The sequence below is a fragment of the Phascolarctos cinereus genome, unplaced genomic scaffold (genome assembly GCF_003287225.1).
Source record: "Phascolarctos cinereus isolate Bilbo 61053 unplaced genomic scaffold, phaCin_HiC Scaffold_5;HRSCAF=322, whole genome shotgun sequence".
Lineage (NCBI taxonomy): Eukaryota > Metazoa > Chordata > Mammalia > Diprotodontia > Phascolarctidae > Phascolarctos > Phascolarctos cinereus.
Window position 1 is genome coordinate 14,269,465 of NW_027555958.1, and position 12,891 is coordinate 14,282,355.

A 12,891-nucleotide genomic window follows, 5' to 3' on the forward strand; every position below is an offset into this window, starting at 1 on the left:
CCAACAGTATACCAGTGGTCTTCCCACATCTCTCCAACATTGACTATCCTGTCTTTTGTTATCTTTGCTGATTTGTTGGGTTCAAGGTGAAACCTCAGGATGGTTTTTATTTTTCCTCTTTGTTCTTCCAAGTCAGCTTAAAATTCTGCCTCTTGCACGAGACCTCACACAGCGTGTTGATTCCTCTCTGTTGAGCTTAGTGAATGCTCTTGTGTATTGTGATTCTCTTCCTTTATATCTTTTTTATTTATTTTTTTTCTTTAGTGAGGCAAGTGGGGTTACGTGACTTGCCCAGAGTCACACAGCTTGTGAGTGTTATGTGTCTGAGGCTGGATTTGAACTCCGGTCCTCCTGACTTCAGGGCCGGTGCTCTATCCACTGTGCCACCTAGCTGCCCCCTCTTCTTTTATATCTTAACCCCTTTCTAGACTGCAAGCTGCAGGAGGGCTTCTCTTGTGTCTTTTCTGAACTTTGTGTCTTCCTCAGGATAAATCTCAGACTCTGTACACGAGTATCTTCTAGCCTAATTAATGAACAATGCCCAAATGGCTTCTTTCCAGAGCTTTGCTAATTTGTGTAGAAGTAACGTACACTTGGCTTGAACTTGGCCATTTCCTTCTCAGTCCCTAATTTTGTGAGTTTGTGAGTGTTGAAATCTCTCTGACAGAGAGATTGAGTAGAATGAGGCTTAGCAAAGAGGGCAGAGGTCCTCAGAAAGACAGTCTCTGCCAAAGCCCGCAGGGTTTGGGTCTGATTGTCTGGTGCGCCAGCCTGAGGGCAGACGTGCGTGGTCGGGTCTGCTCTGCCTGGCGCCAGAGGCCCAGGCTTGGGCAGTGGGATCTCAGAGGGGGGGTTGGTGGTGGTGGCGGTGGCTGCTTTTTTAGCCCTCGGTGTTTTCCAACACACTGAGAATGAGGGACAAAGGTGCCTGGGAATGACTTGTACTCTTTCTTCCCTCTCTCATTTGCCGTAGCATTTAATGCTGGAGCCCAGGCCCCCTCTTTGTCTTTGCCACCCCAGTAGGCTTTTGTTTCTCACAAAGGCAATTTCTAGGCCACCTTGTTTCCTCTGTTTTCTGAATCTCGCCTCCTGTTTCAGTCCCCTCCTGCGGGCTTTATGCTCGCTGCTAAAGGATGTCATTAGCTTCCCCAGCTCATTTTTTTGCCGCATGCTTCCCAGCCCCAGAGAGAACCAGTCCAGCCTCCCCTGAAATTCCTGGCCCCTCATTACCCTTTGGGTTTTTCTCAGAGCCCCCGCCCCCTCAGGCGCCTCACCTCCCAGGGTGTGTTGAGGGCCGATGGGCCGAGAACATTTTGGTTAAAAAATAAACTAGCAGGGAAAGTTCTCCTTTAAGTGTGAAGCAAAAGAAGAGTGAATTCCAAAATCCTCCTGGTGTGTCTCAGGAAAAACGACTGGATTTTTCCCCCAAGGATGGCGACTTTCATTTATTCAGAGGAACGGCATAGGATAGTGGAGAGGGTGTGCAAGGCCTACCTTAGACCCATACAGACCGGGGGACCCCTGCAGCTCCCCAAGGCTGCCAGCTGACGAGCAGATCCCCGCCTGCATTGGCAAAGGGAAGGCCCATGAGGTCACAGGCTGAGTCCCAAAACAGTGGGACTTTTATGCTCACAGATAGGCATATTCAAAAAGCATTTATTAAGCACCTCCAGTGGGCCCAGTACCTGCTGGGCTCTGGGAAAACAAAGACAAAAGGCAAATAATCTCAGTGCTCAAGGAGGAATGAGTACACTGATAAATAGAGGCAGAGTGAATCATCTGGGGGAGTCAGGAGGGCTTCCTGGAGGAAGCTGACTATGCAAACGTTGCATGGGCGCAGCACCGTGAGGCACTCATCAGGGAGAGTCAGACTCTTACTCAAGAACGGAACTGAGACAGCAGCTCCTTGGAAGGTTTGACGTTGATGGGGAGGTCAGATGCCTGCTGTGTGTCAGGCCTTGGAGTGAGCTGCCGGTACAAAAGCAGTGCCTGCCTTCCAGAGGTTTCCATTCTACTGGAGGAGTGTAACATGCACAGTCAGTAAATGTGGGATGGAGACAAGATAAATGCAGAGTAATTTGCGGGGAGGAGGGCAGATCTGGAAAAGGCCTCATCTGGTAGTAGTTTGGGGATCCCCAAGGCCAAGGAGAGTAGGAAGGGCTGATACTGAGGCAGGAAAGTGGGAGGGGTTTATCACATACAGGGAGCTGCTGTTGGGGGACTCTACTGAGAGCAATTGTTTCTCCCCTTTTGTTATAGGGATCTTTTATTTAGCCAGATGTATGACAAGTTCAGTGAGAATTCCGTGGCCAAGGGGGTCTTCTTGGAGTGCCTGGAGCCTTACATTTTAAGTGACCAACTGGTGGGAATCACAGCCCAGGTGATGAAGGATTTGCTCATTCACTTCCAAGATAAAAAGCTGATGGAAAATGTGGAGGCCCTGATCGTGCATATGGACATCACCAGCCTGGACATACAACAGGTAAGATAGAATTCGGTGCGTTTCCGCCATCTTGAACGCCTGCTACTGTGTGACAGACCGAAGCAGATGGCAACGTGTGCCCTCGGGGGCCAGTACGCCACAGGGAGGGGCGTAGTATGGACACATCTATATCTAGTAAGTGCCTGCTGTTTGCCAGGCCAGTGGTAGGCCTTGGGGACGCAGAGACAAGAGGAAACAATGTTGGCCTTCCAGAGAGAGCTCATTCTGTCCAGGGAGATGACGTTTACACAATAAGTGTGTGCGAGACTATGCAATCAGTAGGTCAGTGTGTGTGTGTTGGGGAGGGGAACATGGGTGTGTGGCAGACATTGGCAGGGGTCAGGAAAGGCTTCCTGTAGAGCAAGGACCTTATGAAGCTGGGCTCTTGTTTGTAAAGTCTCTTATTTTGTTTTTGTTTTGTTGTGCTAGGCAGTGGGGTTAAGTGACTTGCCCAGGGTCACACAAGTAATAAGTGTCCAGTGTCTGAGGCCAGATTTGAACTCAAGTCCTCCTGACTCCAGGGCTGGTACTCTATCCACTGTGCTACCTCACTGCCTCTAAAATATTTTAATAACTGTATTTGATATGGTTAGTTTCCTATGTATCTTATTTTATGCATTTAAAAACATGATTCTGAGAAGGAGTCCCTAGGCGTCGCCAGCCTGCCAGAGGGGTCCAAGTGAAGGTGGAAAACTCTTAGGTTTTTTTAGGATTGGTGAGGCCTGGGCCTGTTTGTAGGCAACAGGGAGGAGACTCCTTGATAATGAGTGTCGAAGCTGAGGGAGACAGAGGGGCTGATCAAAGGTGGATGCTCCCAAAGGAAGAGGAGGGGAGGAGAGAGGATCAGGACCTGAGGAGAGGAGCAGGCCTTGGCACCACGGGGCCATCTCTCTGTTAGGGCCTGGAGCAAAGGAGAAGATGGGGGTGGGAAGGGGGTGATGCAGAAGTGTTTAGAGCTGTTGGCAAGAGGAGGGGAGGGAGCTGCCCCTAGTAAAAGAGGTTAGTTTCTCTGCGGAGAGGGGGGAGGAAGAGGGTGGTGGAGGAGGCCCACGGAGGAGGCGCTGCCGTGGTCTGAGTTGGCGTGATTGTGGCTTCCTCCAGCAGCGTTCAGCAGGCCAGGGACGGTCATGGAGAGGCATACAGTGGTAACGCCTGGTTGGCAGATGGCAAAGAGAGAGCACCAACTGGCAAGGTGCTGAAGGAATCCAGAGTATTGTTGGATCTGGCCAGCCACGGAACCAGATTGTGATGGGAGGAAAGTGAGGCCAGAGGGCTGGAGGGCCCGGTGAGCAGGAGGAATCCTAGGTTGTGGAGGCGTGAAGTGGAGGGCCAGGCAGAGGGGAGTGGCATGGCTCTGGGTCTGCCCCTAGCCCTTCTGCCTTCATACATCTCAGTTTGTACCATTCAGGGGCAAGAGAATTGGGGAAGTGAAGCCGTTGGAAAGACCTCTGCCTTGGAGTCCTCAACCTTGGGCAAGTCTTAGACGCTGCAGACTGCTGGGGCAGCAGGGCTTTGAGCCATCACCCTGCCCAGCCCCTGCATTTTACCAGTGAGGAAACAGAGGCCCTGAGATGTCAAGTGACCTGTCCGAGACCATGTAGCACGTCAGCGGCAGGGGGAGAAGAAAACCAGGTCCAGAGTCCCTTCCTAGAGCAACCCCTCTCTTCCCTGGCTTCCTCTTCTGTAAAATGAAAATAATGATGCTGCACTTCCTCCTTTCCTGGGCTTGTGTGAGGACAGCCCTGGGTAACCCTCCAGACGCCACGGAACCCGAGTCACGGTTTCCTTCTCTGCAATATGACTGGCTTGTTTCCTAATGGCTCGGTCTCTCCGAGGACAGGACCCAGGCCCTCTGTCTCATCTTCCCTCCCATCACCAAGCACAGCATCGACCACACAGCCTTGGGTGCAGAAGATGCACGAGCTGATGGAGTCTCATCCCGGAGGCTCAGCACGGAGCACCCCCTTTGATGGCCGAATCCCCTGGGAATGCTCGGCCTTACATGTAGCGACTTTGGGCCAGTCAGAAGCTAAGGCCGGGCTTGAGGTAGCTTCACGGGACTTGTGACAGTGCTGTGTGCTTGTCACTGAGTCTGACCCCAGTGTGACCTGGTGTTGTGGGGCCGGCCCTCGCATCCGGGTTCTGTCACGTGGCAGCTGATGTTTAGAGAGCGCCTACTGTGGGCTAAAGCATTTTACAAATACTAGATCATTTGCTGCTCACGACAGCCCAGGGAGGGAGGTGCTGTTATGATCCCCATTTTATAGATGAGGAAACTGACGTAAGCAGAGGTGAGGTGACTCACCCAGGGTCTGCAGCTAGTGTCTGAACCGGATTTGATCTCGGATCTCCCTGACTCGAGGCCTGGTGCTTTGTGCACTGTGGTGCCTCCCAGCTGCCTCTGATTACCTTAAACCTTTGTGGTTAGGCCAGACCCCGAGGCCCCTTCCCGCTCTAAATCTGGGAACATGGTTGGGATGTGAAGGAGGGGGACCAAGGCTTCAGGGCCTTGAACAGATGGAGTCTTGTCCTTTCTTTCTCTGCAGCCCCTCCTACACACAGCCCTTCCTCTCCTCCAACCCCATCCCAGGCTGGTGCAGGTCCTCAGCCCCATCTCCAGAGACTTCTCTCCTATTCCCACCCTGCCGCAGTGACCTTCCCAAAGCGCGCGTCCCCTCCCCGCCCAGCCAGCTCCAGTCACTGCCCGTCAGCTGTGGGGCCAGGCATCAGCCCTCTGTCTGTCGCTGGAGACTGCCCAGTCTGGCCCCTTCCCTCACGCCTGCATCTTACAGCTGTCTGCTTTCATGGCTCTGGCCGCCTCCTCCTCCTCCTCCTCCTGCTCCCGTGTAGAGGGTGTACACTAGGTTATCACCGCGTGGCCTGTGCTCACAGAGTTTCCCTCAGTAGAGTGTCAGCTCATGGGGCTGGCGCCGTTTTTGCTTCTTTGTCTGTCTCACCGGCACTCAGCACATAGGGCTTGGCACACAGTAGGCGCTTCATAAGCACTCGCTGATTGATTTCGCTTCCCATGCAGGATTTCTCTGGCTTGGTCACTGCCTTCAGATCCAGGGTCATCTGCTCCTTTTCGCAGGTCGTTCTCATGTGCTGGGAGAATCGCCTCTATGATGCCATGATCTACGTCTACAACAGGGGCATGAATGAATTCATCAGTCCAATGGAGGTGAGGTTGCCGGGCACCCAGTGCTGGCTCTCCCCCCAGTGTACCGGGTGTTTTCACTGGGTTTTGAAGACTCTCAGTTGCTCTCTTGGTCACTTCTGGTTCACTTCAGGAGATTTCTAGGACCTGCTCGGGATTTTAAATCATCCTTTCATCCCATGCCTTCTGTCTGTTATCCTTTCTTCCCCATTTGGATAAACAGCTAAAAACGTTCCAGGTCCTATCTCGAAGCTTCAGGAGAAGCTTTTGTCTAGGTGATGCTCCCCAGTGACCTGTGACAGCTGCCTTTCCAAAACCTTTGTCAAAGAAGGTGATGGTTAGCCACTGGGGAAGGGATCCAGGGAGCAGGGAGCAGGGCCTGGGAGAGCCTTGCTTGAGAAGCTGTTGCTAGTTTTACCAGGGACACGGGGAGGAGGAAGGGGTGGAGGGGGTCGACAATACAGCCCCCAAGGGAGAGTCGCACAGTCTGGGCCGGGGCTGCCCAGGAGGTCACTCTAGCCTTCCTTGCTACATGCCCAACTGAGGGAGTTGGTGGTGGTGCCTCAGGTGTGAAAGGTGCCCCAGACCGCCTTTCCTAAAAGACCAGGGACTGACATAAGCCCTGGGATGGAAAGAGGCCCAAGAGTCCTACCGGACCTTTCAGTGGAACTGAGGCAAGCAGCCTCCTCAGCACTTTATGAACATCTGCCTCCTGCCCCCCTCCCCCCAACTCATACCTAGGTAATGTCAGATTGGAATCAAGGGGAAGCTTTCCCCCAAGTGGCTCCTCCCCTTCCTTCAACTGTGTCCTGGAAGGATTCTGGGATGGCTCTTACCTACCACCTTGTGCCTTGTTCCTGGCTTTGCTGGAGGGGTCAGAGCCAGGCTGCGATGGCCTCATTGTTCAGTCACTGGTCCCACAGGCCTGGCCCAAGCAGCTCCCCAGACCCTCAGGCCACACTGCTTATGGTTGGGAACAGAACTTCTAGTTAGCATTGAATTGGATTCTGAAAGTAGACATTGATTCAACACCGTCTCCTTGGAGAAGAATGTCTCCTGGGGATTTCCATGTAATGTCTTTTGGTTTCTCCCTATATGAAACCATCTCCTCCAACCCCCATGGAGGTGGAGAGTTGGCCCATGTGGGAGCAGCTTTCCCCACGAGGAGATGGCTCATGGTCATGAGTGTTCACGCTGGGGGAGGTGGAGCTCAGTGGAGCCTTGGGATAACCCAGGCCAGTCCCCTCCTTTTACAGAAGAGGAAACAGGACAATGCCCTGGCCACAGTCTCACTGCTGGCAAATCAGATCCACGTGATGGAGCACGTCGCCTCCTCCCTCTGTAAGACCCGGGATCAAACATCAAGTCTTCAATCCTCCCCCTCCCACCTTGTTGGTCTTCTTATACATTAGGAGGAATGCTCCAGCTATGGCACCATATACTCCTCCGTCCCCGGCTCTCTCCCTGGGTATCTCCTGTGCCCACAGTTCTCTCCTCCTTGTCTCGGTCTCCTGGCTTCCTTCACATCCCAGCTAAAACCCTCTTTTGAAAGAAGCCTTCCCTGGCCCCTCTTAATGCCAGCACCTCTCCCTGGTTATATCTCCTGTTCATTGTTTGCTCTTCCAACCACACCACTCAGTCAGCAGTTATTAAGCGCCTACTCTGTGCTAAGCACTGGCAACACAAATTTGAAAGAACCAGACAGTCCCTGCCCTCCAGGAGCTTCCAGTCCAGTGAAGGAGACAACACACAAGAAGAAATCTGAAAGGCCAGGGCAGTGCGCAGGAAAGTGCCCTGGCAGAGAAGGCCTGAAAGAGAGCAGCCTGCTGGCGAGTGAGCCCTGGCTCTTGGGGAGACAGCGTCCCTTCTTCCCTGTCATGCCTGATCCCACACACGTGTTCTCCTGTTGTTGTGTAGAAAGGGGTTGGCTGACTGCTGGACAGCTCCCAGGACACAGGAAGGATGCTGCAGCATGTCCTAGACCCTGATGTCCTCAGCCCTGGGCCTGTGTCTTAGTGGGGTGGCATTCACGCCCCCGAAGGGGAGGATGTTTTACTTGAGAGAGGTGGAAGTCCCCAACCTAAACGTTTCCTTGTCAGTGACCCTGAAAGGATGAGTGTCCTTGGAGCCAGGCTTGGGACATGGGCCAGCCCCAGTCCTGTCGCCTTGGACGCGGGGGCTGGAGGCAAAGACATGGTTTTCTTCTTACCTTCTGAAATCATTCTTCTGTTCATTTTAAATGCAGAAACTTTTCAAGGTCATTGCTCCTCCTCTGAGTGCAGGAAAGTCTCTGACAGGTAAGCAGCATCCAGTGTGAGCTGGGGTGCAGTGGAGCAAACAAGCCTTCAGTTGTCTGGGGTTAGAGGAAAACGGCAGAGGAGGCTGAAGGGCCCGGCAGGATTTACCCCCCCGAGATTCCCAGGGCTCCCAAAGAAGAGGAAGAGAGCTGAGGAGGCAGGGAGGCGCCCTCAATGTCCTAGATGTGGGTGAGGGCCTGGGGCACACAGGCAGCCGGCTTCTGGGACCCCTGCCTTTGCCCCACTGGCAGCACACATAGGAAGGGAGGGGCTCAAGGCAGGCTGCCAAGGGTCAGGAGGCTCTGTGATATAGAGGGGCATGGGATGGCCACCTCATTTTACATATAGGAAAGCTGAGTCAGTGAAATCAGGAGTAGAAGCTGCTTGTCCTCTCTCTGACCCTGGGTTCCTTTCCACAAGCCCTCACCTTCTCCGATTTATCCCCGGCTTCTCCTGGAGTCCACAGAGTAGACTTAGAGAAGGGCTTAGAGGGCATCCATTCATCCCCTGCCTCCAGCATGGATCCTCACCCTGGTGTCCCTTGGGTCAGTCAGTCTTCCTTTAGTCGTCCTAGCCCAGGATGAGGAATGTCCGCTTTATGAAATCGCTCCACCCGTTTCTGTGTACCCGTCTGCCTCCCCACCCCGTTGGTGCTGTCGTGCTCCCCAAGATGAGCCAGAGCCAGACAACAATCCTCCCTGAGGCCAGGATTCCCTCAGCTCCTGGCCCTCTCTGTCCTCCAACCGATTACTCTTAACCTAAGAGTCCATTCTACTGCCCATCCTTGCCAATGGCAAAGTCATCCATTGACAACTGTCCTGCATAGCCCCAGAGGCCTTCTCCACTGATGAGAAGTGGTTCTCTCAGCAGTGAGGTCTGTCCGCCCTGGAAGTGCTGAGCAGCAGTGCCTGGGCTCAGACCCCCTCCCCTTGGGGGCCACCGCCCACCCCCGTTCCCCCAAAGCTGCTGTAGCCCTGCCTACGAGAGCAGAGGGAGAGTTGCTGGAAATGTTCTCTTTCTGTTGCAGATGAACAGGTTATTATGGGCAACAAGCTTCTGGTCTACATAAGGTAAATACAGAATGGATCTGCGGGACTTCTCTTCCTGCTCCGGGTCTAGGGCCCCTCCCTGACCCCCCAGTGCTGGACTTCAGATTGCATATTGTATATGTCACTAATTGAGACCCAGAAGTCACCTCAGAGGCCCTCTAAGCCAACCCCTCTGCTTTTACAGTTGAGGAAACTGAGGCCCACACATCCAAGTGACTTGCCCAAGACAACAGTGACTTCCCTCCCCACCCCTCCCCCATGCCACCCCCAGCCAGCTTGTAGCACCAGTACACTTACACATAGCAGGCGGGGCTGGCTTTTGTCCTAAATAAAAGATTGACTGCCATCGCCATCACTTCTGAAGGCTTTGTCCCCCTGGCCAAGGCGACCGCTACAGGTTCTCATTGCTCATCTCACAGCAGCCTGTGAGACGCGTCACTGCCCTGGTTTCTAGGCTAGACTGAGGGCAAGTACCTAGACTCCTGACTGGGTGTGACCAAGCCAGAACCAGGCCCTGTTCGTATCCAGGACCCTCCTAGATTCCCTGATGACTTCAGGGTGAGCCCCCTTCCCTTCACCCTCAAAAGCAAAAAGGGACGAGCCCAGACAAGGAATCTCCAGAGCATCTTGGCCTGTGGCTGGGCTGGTCGAGGCTGGGCCAGAGCCAGAGCAGCTTCCGGACTTGGGCTGGGGGCAGGGGCTCTGTGTCTTCTCACCAGGACTGTGTTCTTCCTCTGCAGCTGCTGCCTGGCAGGTCGTGCTTATCCCCTGGGGGACATCCCTGAAGACCTGGTGCCCTTGGTTAAAAACCAGGTAGGTGCGGCCCCATCCACGAGCCAGGACACCCCCGTGAGCCCATTGCTGACCTGCATCACGGTGTCCCCCAGAGGGCTGACAGGACCGTGGCAACCCCTCAGACGGCCCTTGTGGATCCTGGCGGGCATCATGGCTGCTGTCCGACATCTTGGGCACCCCTCTCTCCATCTGCAGGTCTTTGAGTTTCTGATCCGCCTGCATTCTGCGGAGGCCTCCTCTGAGGAAGAGATCTACCCCTATATCTGTACTTTGCTTCACTTCGATACCAGGGAATTCCTGAACGTCCTTGCCCTGGTAAGTGGCCCCTTCCTACGTTCATAGGTGCAGAGATCCACCTTCGAGATCCCCAGAGGAGGAAGCTGGGGCCCAGGTGGAGTGATTTATCCAAGGTCACACAAGTAGTCAGAGCCAGGATTTGAACTCAGCTTTTATGATTCCATGCTTGGTACACTTTCCACTACACGAAGTCCCTGCCTTGGATCTTGGCGTCGTGCCTAGAGCCCAGCCATGCCACCAGCAGGGGAAGGGCCTGTCTGTGGCTGTGCTGCAAGGGGAGTCGAAGCTAGGTTGGAGAAAAGTTACATTGACTTCTAACTGAAAACTTTCATTTCCTTCAATTATCTGTTTTTAAAAAACAAAAACAGCAGCCTGCTAGGGGAGACTGTCCAAGGGGTGGGGTCCAGGACTCAGACGAGGTGACAAGGCCCTGAGCTGTGGGCTCAGGACGGTGAGGCCCGAGCCGGGGTGAGCAGGAGGGGATTGAGGGTCGGAGGTCAGGCCGGAGAGTGGAACCGGGCTGAGAAGAGGAGCTGTGAGAGTGTGGGGGTGGGGAGGTAAAGACTTTGGAGGGGCCTCACCCAGCGCCTGGGGCTGTGGACCAACAGCGGGTTTTCCAGGGATTGTCACTTCTCCTAGAGGCAGCTAAGTGGACGGAGCTCTAGGTCCAGAGTCAGGAAACCTGGCCTGAGTTCAAATCCGGCCTCCTCTGCCTCAGTTTCCCAATCTGTAAGACAAACATTATAACAGCACCTCCGTCCCAAGGTTGTTGTCAGGATCAAAGGAGATCACATGAGTCAAGTGCTTTGCCAGTCTTTAAGCTCCATGTGAATATTGGCTGTTCTCATGTGTCTTACTGCCCTCTAAGCCATGGGCATTATAAAGGCAGGAGCAACCACTGTAGCCACTGGACAGGCCACGGCCCCTCACTGAGGCTCAGTTTCTTCTTCAAGAACTAGGCATAACGCCACCCAGAGAGGCCACTGCCCGGTTTTGTAAGGCTGGTGTCTGTAAAATGCCCTGGAAGCTTGAAAGCACAATTTTAAAGTTGTTGTTAGTAAGAATAAGAATGGTAAGTAAACAGCATCTCCTCTAGTGCCTAGGATGGCTCTCTGCGCACGGCAGTTACTTAATGAACATCGAATTGAAGTTTGAACACACTCAGTATGTTGTGTTCCTGGTGTTTGCAAAGAGTTCTAACTCTGTAACCAGGCAAGTCTACCCTTGGTGTATAATGAGGGTGGTGTGGATGGTGTGCTTGATAAGGGTGGGGTGTGGGTGGTGAGGGTAATAGTATGAATGTTTTGGATGATGGAGGTTGAGTGGGAAACGTGGGGTGCCACAACCCAGCAAATATCAGCTTCCTGTTCAGTGAATGCGCACACAAAAACTTTACATGGGCTGAAGAAGCAGAACAACCAGTGTAAACAGCTCATGTCTGGGTACTCAGTCAGAACTGACCAAAAAGGAAAAGGATCAGAACCATCTGACCCAGCAGCAGCAGCAGTAACGAGAATCAGCCAAGACATAACAAAAGGAAGGATTGGTTGTGAAGCAAGACCAGAGCCAGCCGGCCAGTAAAAGGACAGATGGTTAAATCTCTGCATGGACCAACAGCTGGGAGGAGGTTTTGAACCAAAAGACGATGATGGCTCACATACTCACTTAGTAAAGGCCTGGAACCAGCAGTGAAAAGCGTGTGATGGAAGGCTGTGCCAGAACGGGAGGAGAATTGGAAAGGAGGCGGAGACAATACTAGAAAAGCAGGGAGACAGCTCGCCTTCACAGAAGACCGAGGGGACAGCTTCTTGTTCAGGACCAGAGCCATCGACCGACCCAGTAAAGGGGCAGAAGACGCTCACGCTGGAACCAGCCTTTGCCTGGGAAACATTCTTCCAAGAGCCCCTTGACCCCCAGTGTAGAAAGACCAAGAGAAGGCAAGCAGTGCATCAGGCCTCTCCTAAATTTACCAACCCCACGTGAAAACAAAACACTGAACCACTCTCTCGTGTTACAGGATTCATGCTGCCTGGGTACAGGTAGCTGCCCGGGACGGGAAACCCTTGACGGCAGAGAACCAACAAGTCCATCAGACTCTGCAGCAGAGCAACACGGCGAAGAAGACACCAAGCTGTCAGAACAAGGAATAAATCTGAGAATCTTTCACAATCCAGCAGAGGACAGATTCATCAGAGCACAGAAAACGCCAAGACTTTGGAGGGTGGATGAGAACGGAGTGTTCCAAGCAGAAAGAGCGCCGCGTCCCACTGCTCCCACGCCAAAAAGAGGTAAAAGACCATCTTTACTAACTGCACATTCTAAAAGTTAGAAAGAAGCCAGCTCAACCAGGTGGTGATGTCAGAAGACAGCCACGAAAACAGATTCATTGACCAAGCGAGAAAACACTTCCAGCAGCAAAGAGCTTCAGAGCAAGAACAAAGGCACGGGGTGAGGGAGCGGCATCCCGGAGGGACGCAGCAAGACGGGGAGGGCCGACTCACGGGGGAAGCACCGGCCGGGAGTCAGTGCTGGGGCCTTTCCTAAGACACCTGAATGGAAATTTGAGGGAGACCATGTAATGATAACATGTCGTGCAAGTAGGCAAATACATTTAAATGCACCAGAGAGTGAATCCTATCATTATCAGAGCACAGAGACAGCATTCACAGCTGTAGGAACAATGCGGGAAGTGAGTGCACGTACACAAATACTATACCGTGGTCGTGGCTATTGATTAATGCAAATGCCCAGAGTGTTTGGTCGAGTCCTGCAGATTTCTGCACCTAAAGACAATCCGTTCAGACTTAAACTGGA

The 12,891-nt window shown here is 53.2% G+C and overlaps 1 protein-coding gene across 11 annotated transcripts in view; it reads left to right on the top strand.

Annotated features, from left to right (window-relative positions):
- Positions 1–12,891, top strand: part of VPS8 (VPS8 subunit of CORVET complex) — a 191,689-nt gene that overhangs the window by 80,909 nt on the left and 97,889 nt on the right. For 9 of the 11 annotated variants that reach the window (XM_078154678.1, XM_078154687.1, XM_078154685.1 and 6 more), the window contains exons 23-28: positions 2,260–2,482; positions 5,517–5,663; positions 7,885–7,936; positions 8,964–9,006; positions 9,726–9,798; positions 9,976–10,095. In XM_078154678.1, coding sequence (XP_078010804.1) covers positions 2,260–2,482; positions 5,517–5,663; positions 7,885–7,936; positions 8,964–9,006; positions 9,726–9,798; positions 9,976–10,095 — 658 coding nt within the window. The remainder of the gene's footprint in view (positions 1–2,259; positions 2,483–5,516; positions 5,664–7,884; positions 7,937–8,963; positions 9,007–9,725; positions 9,799–9,975; positions 10,096–12,891) is intronic. The other 2 variants (XM_078154683.1, XM_021005704.2) reach the window with 1 other exon arrangement.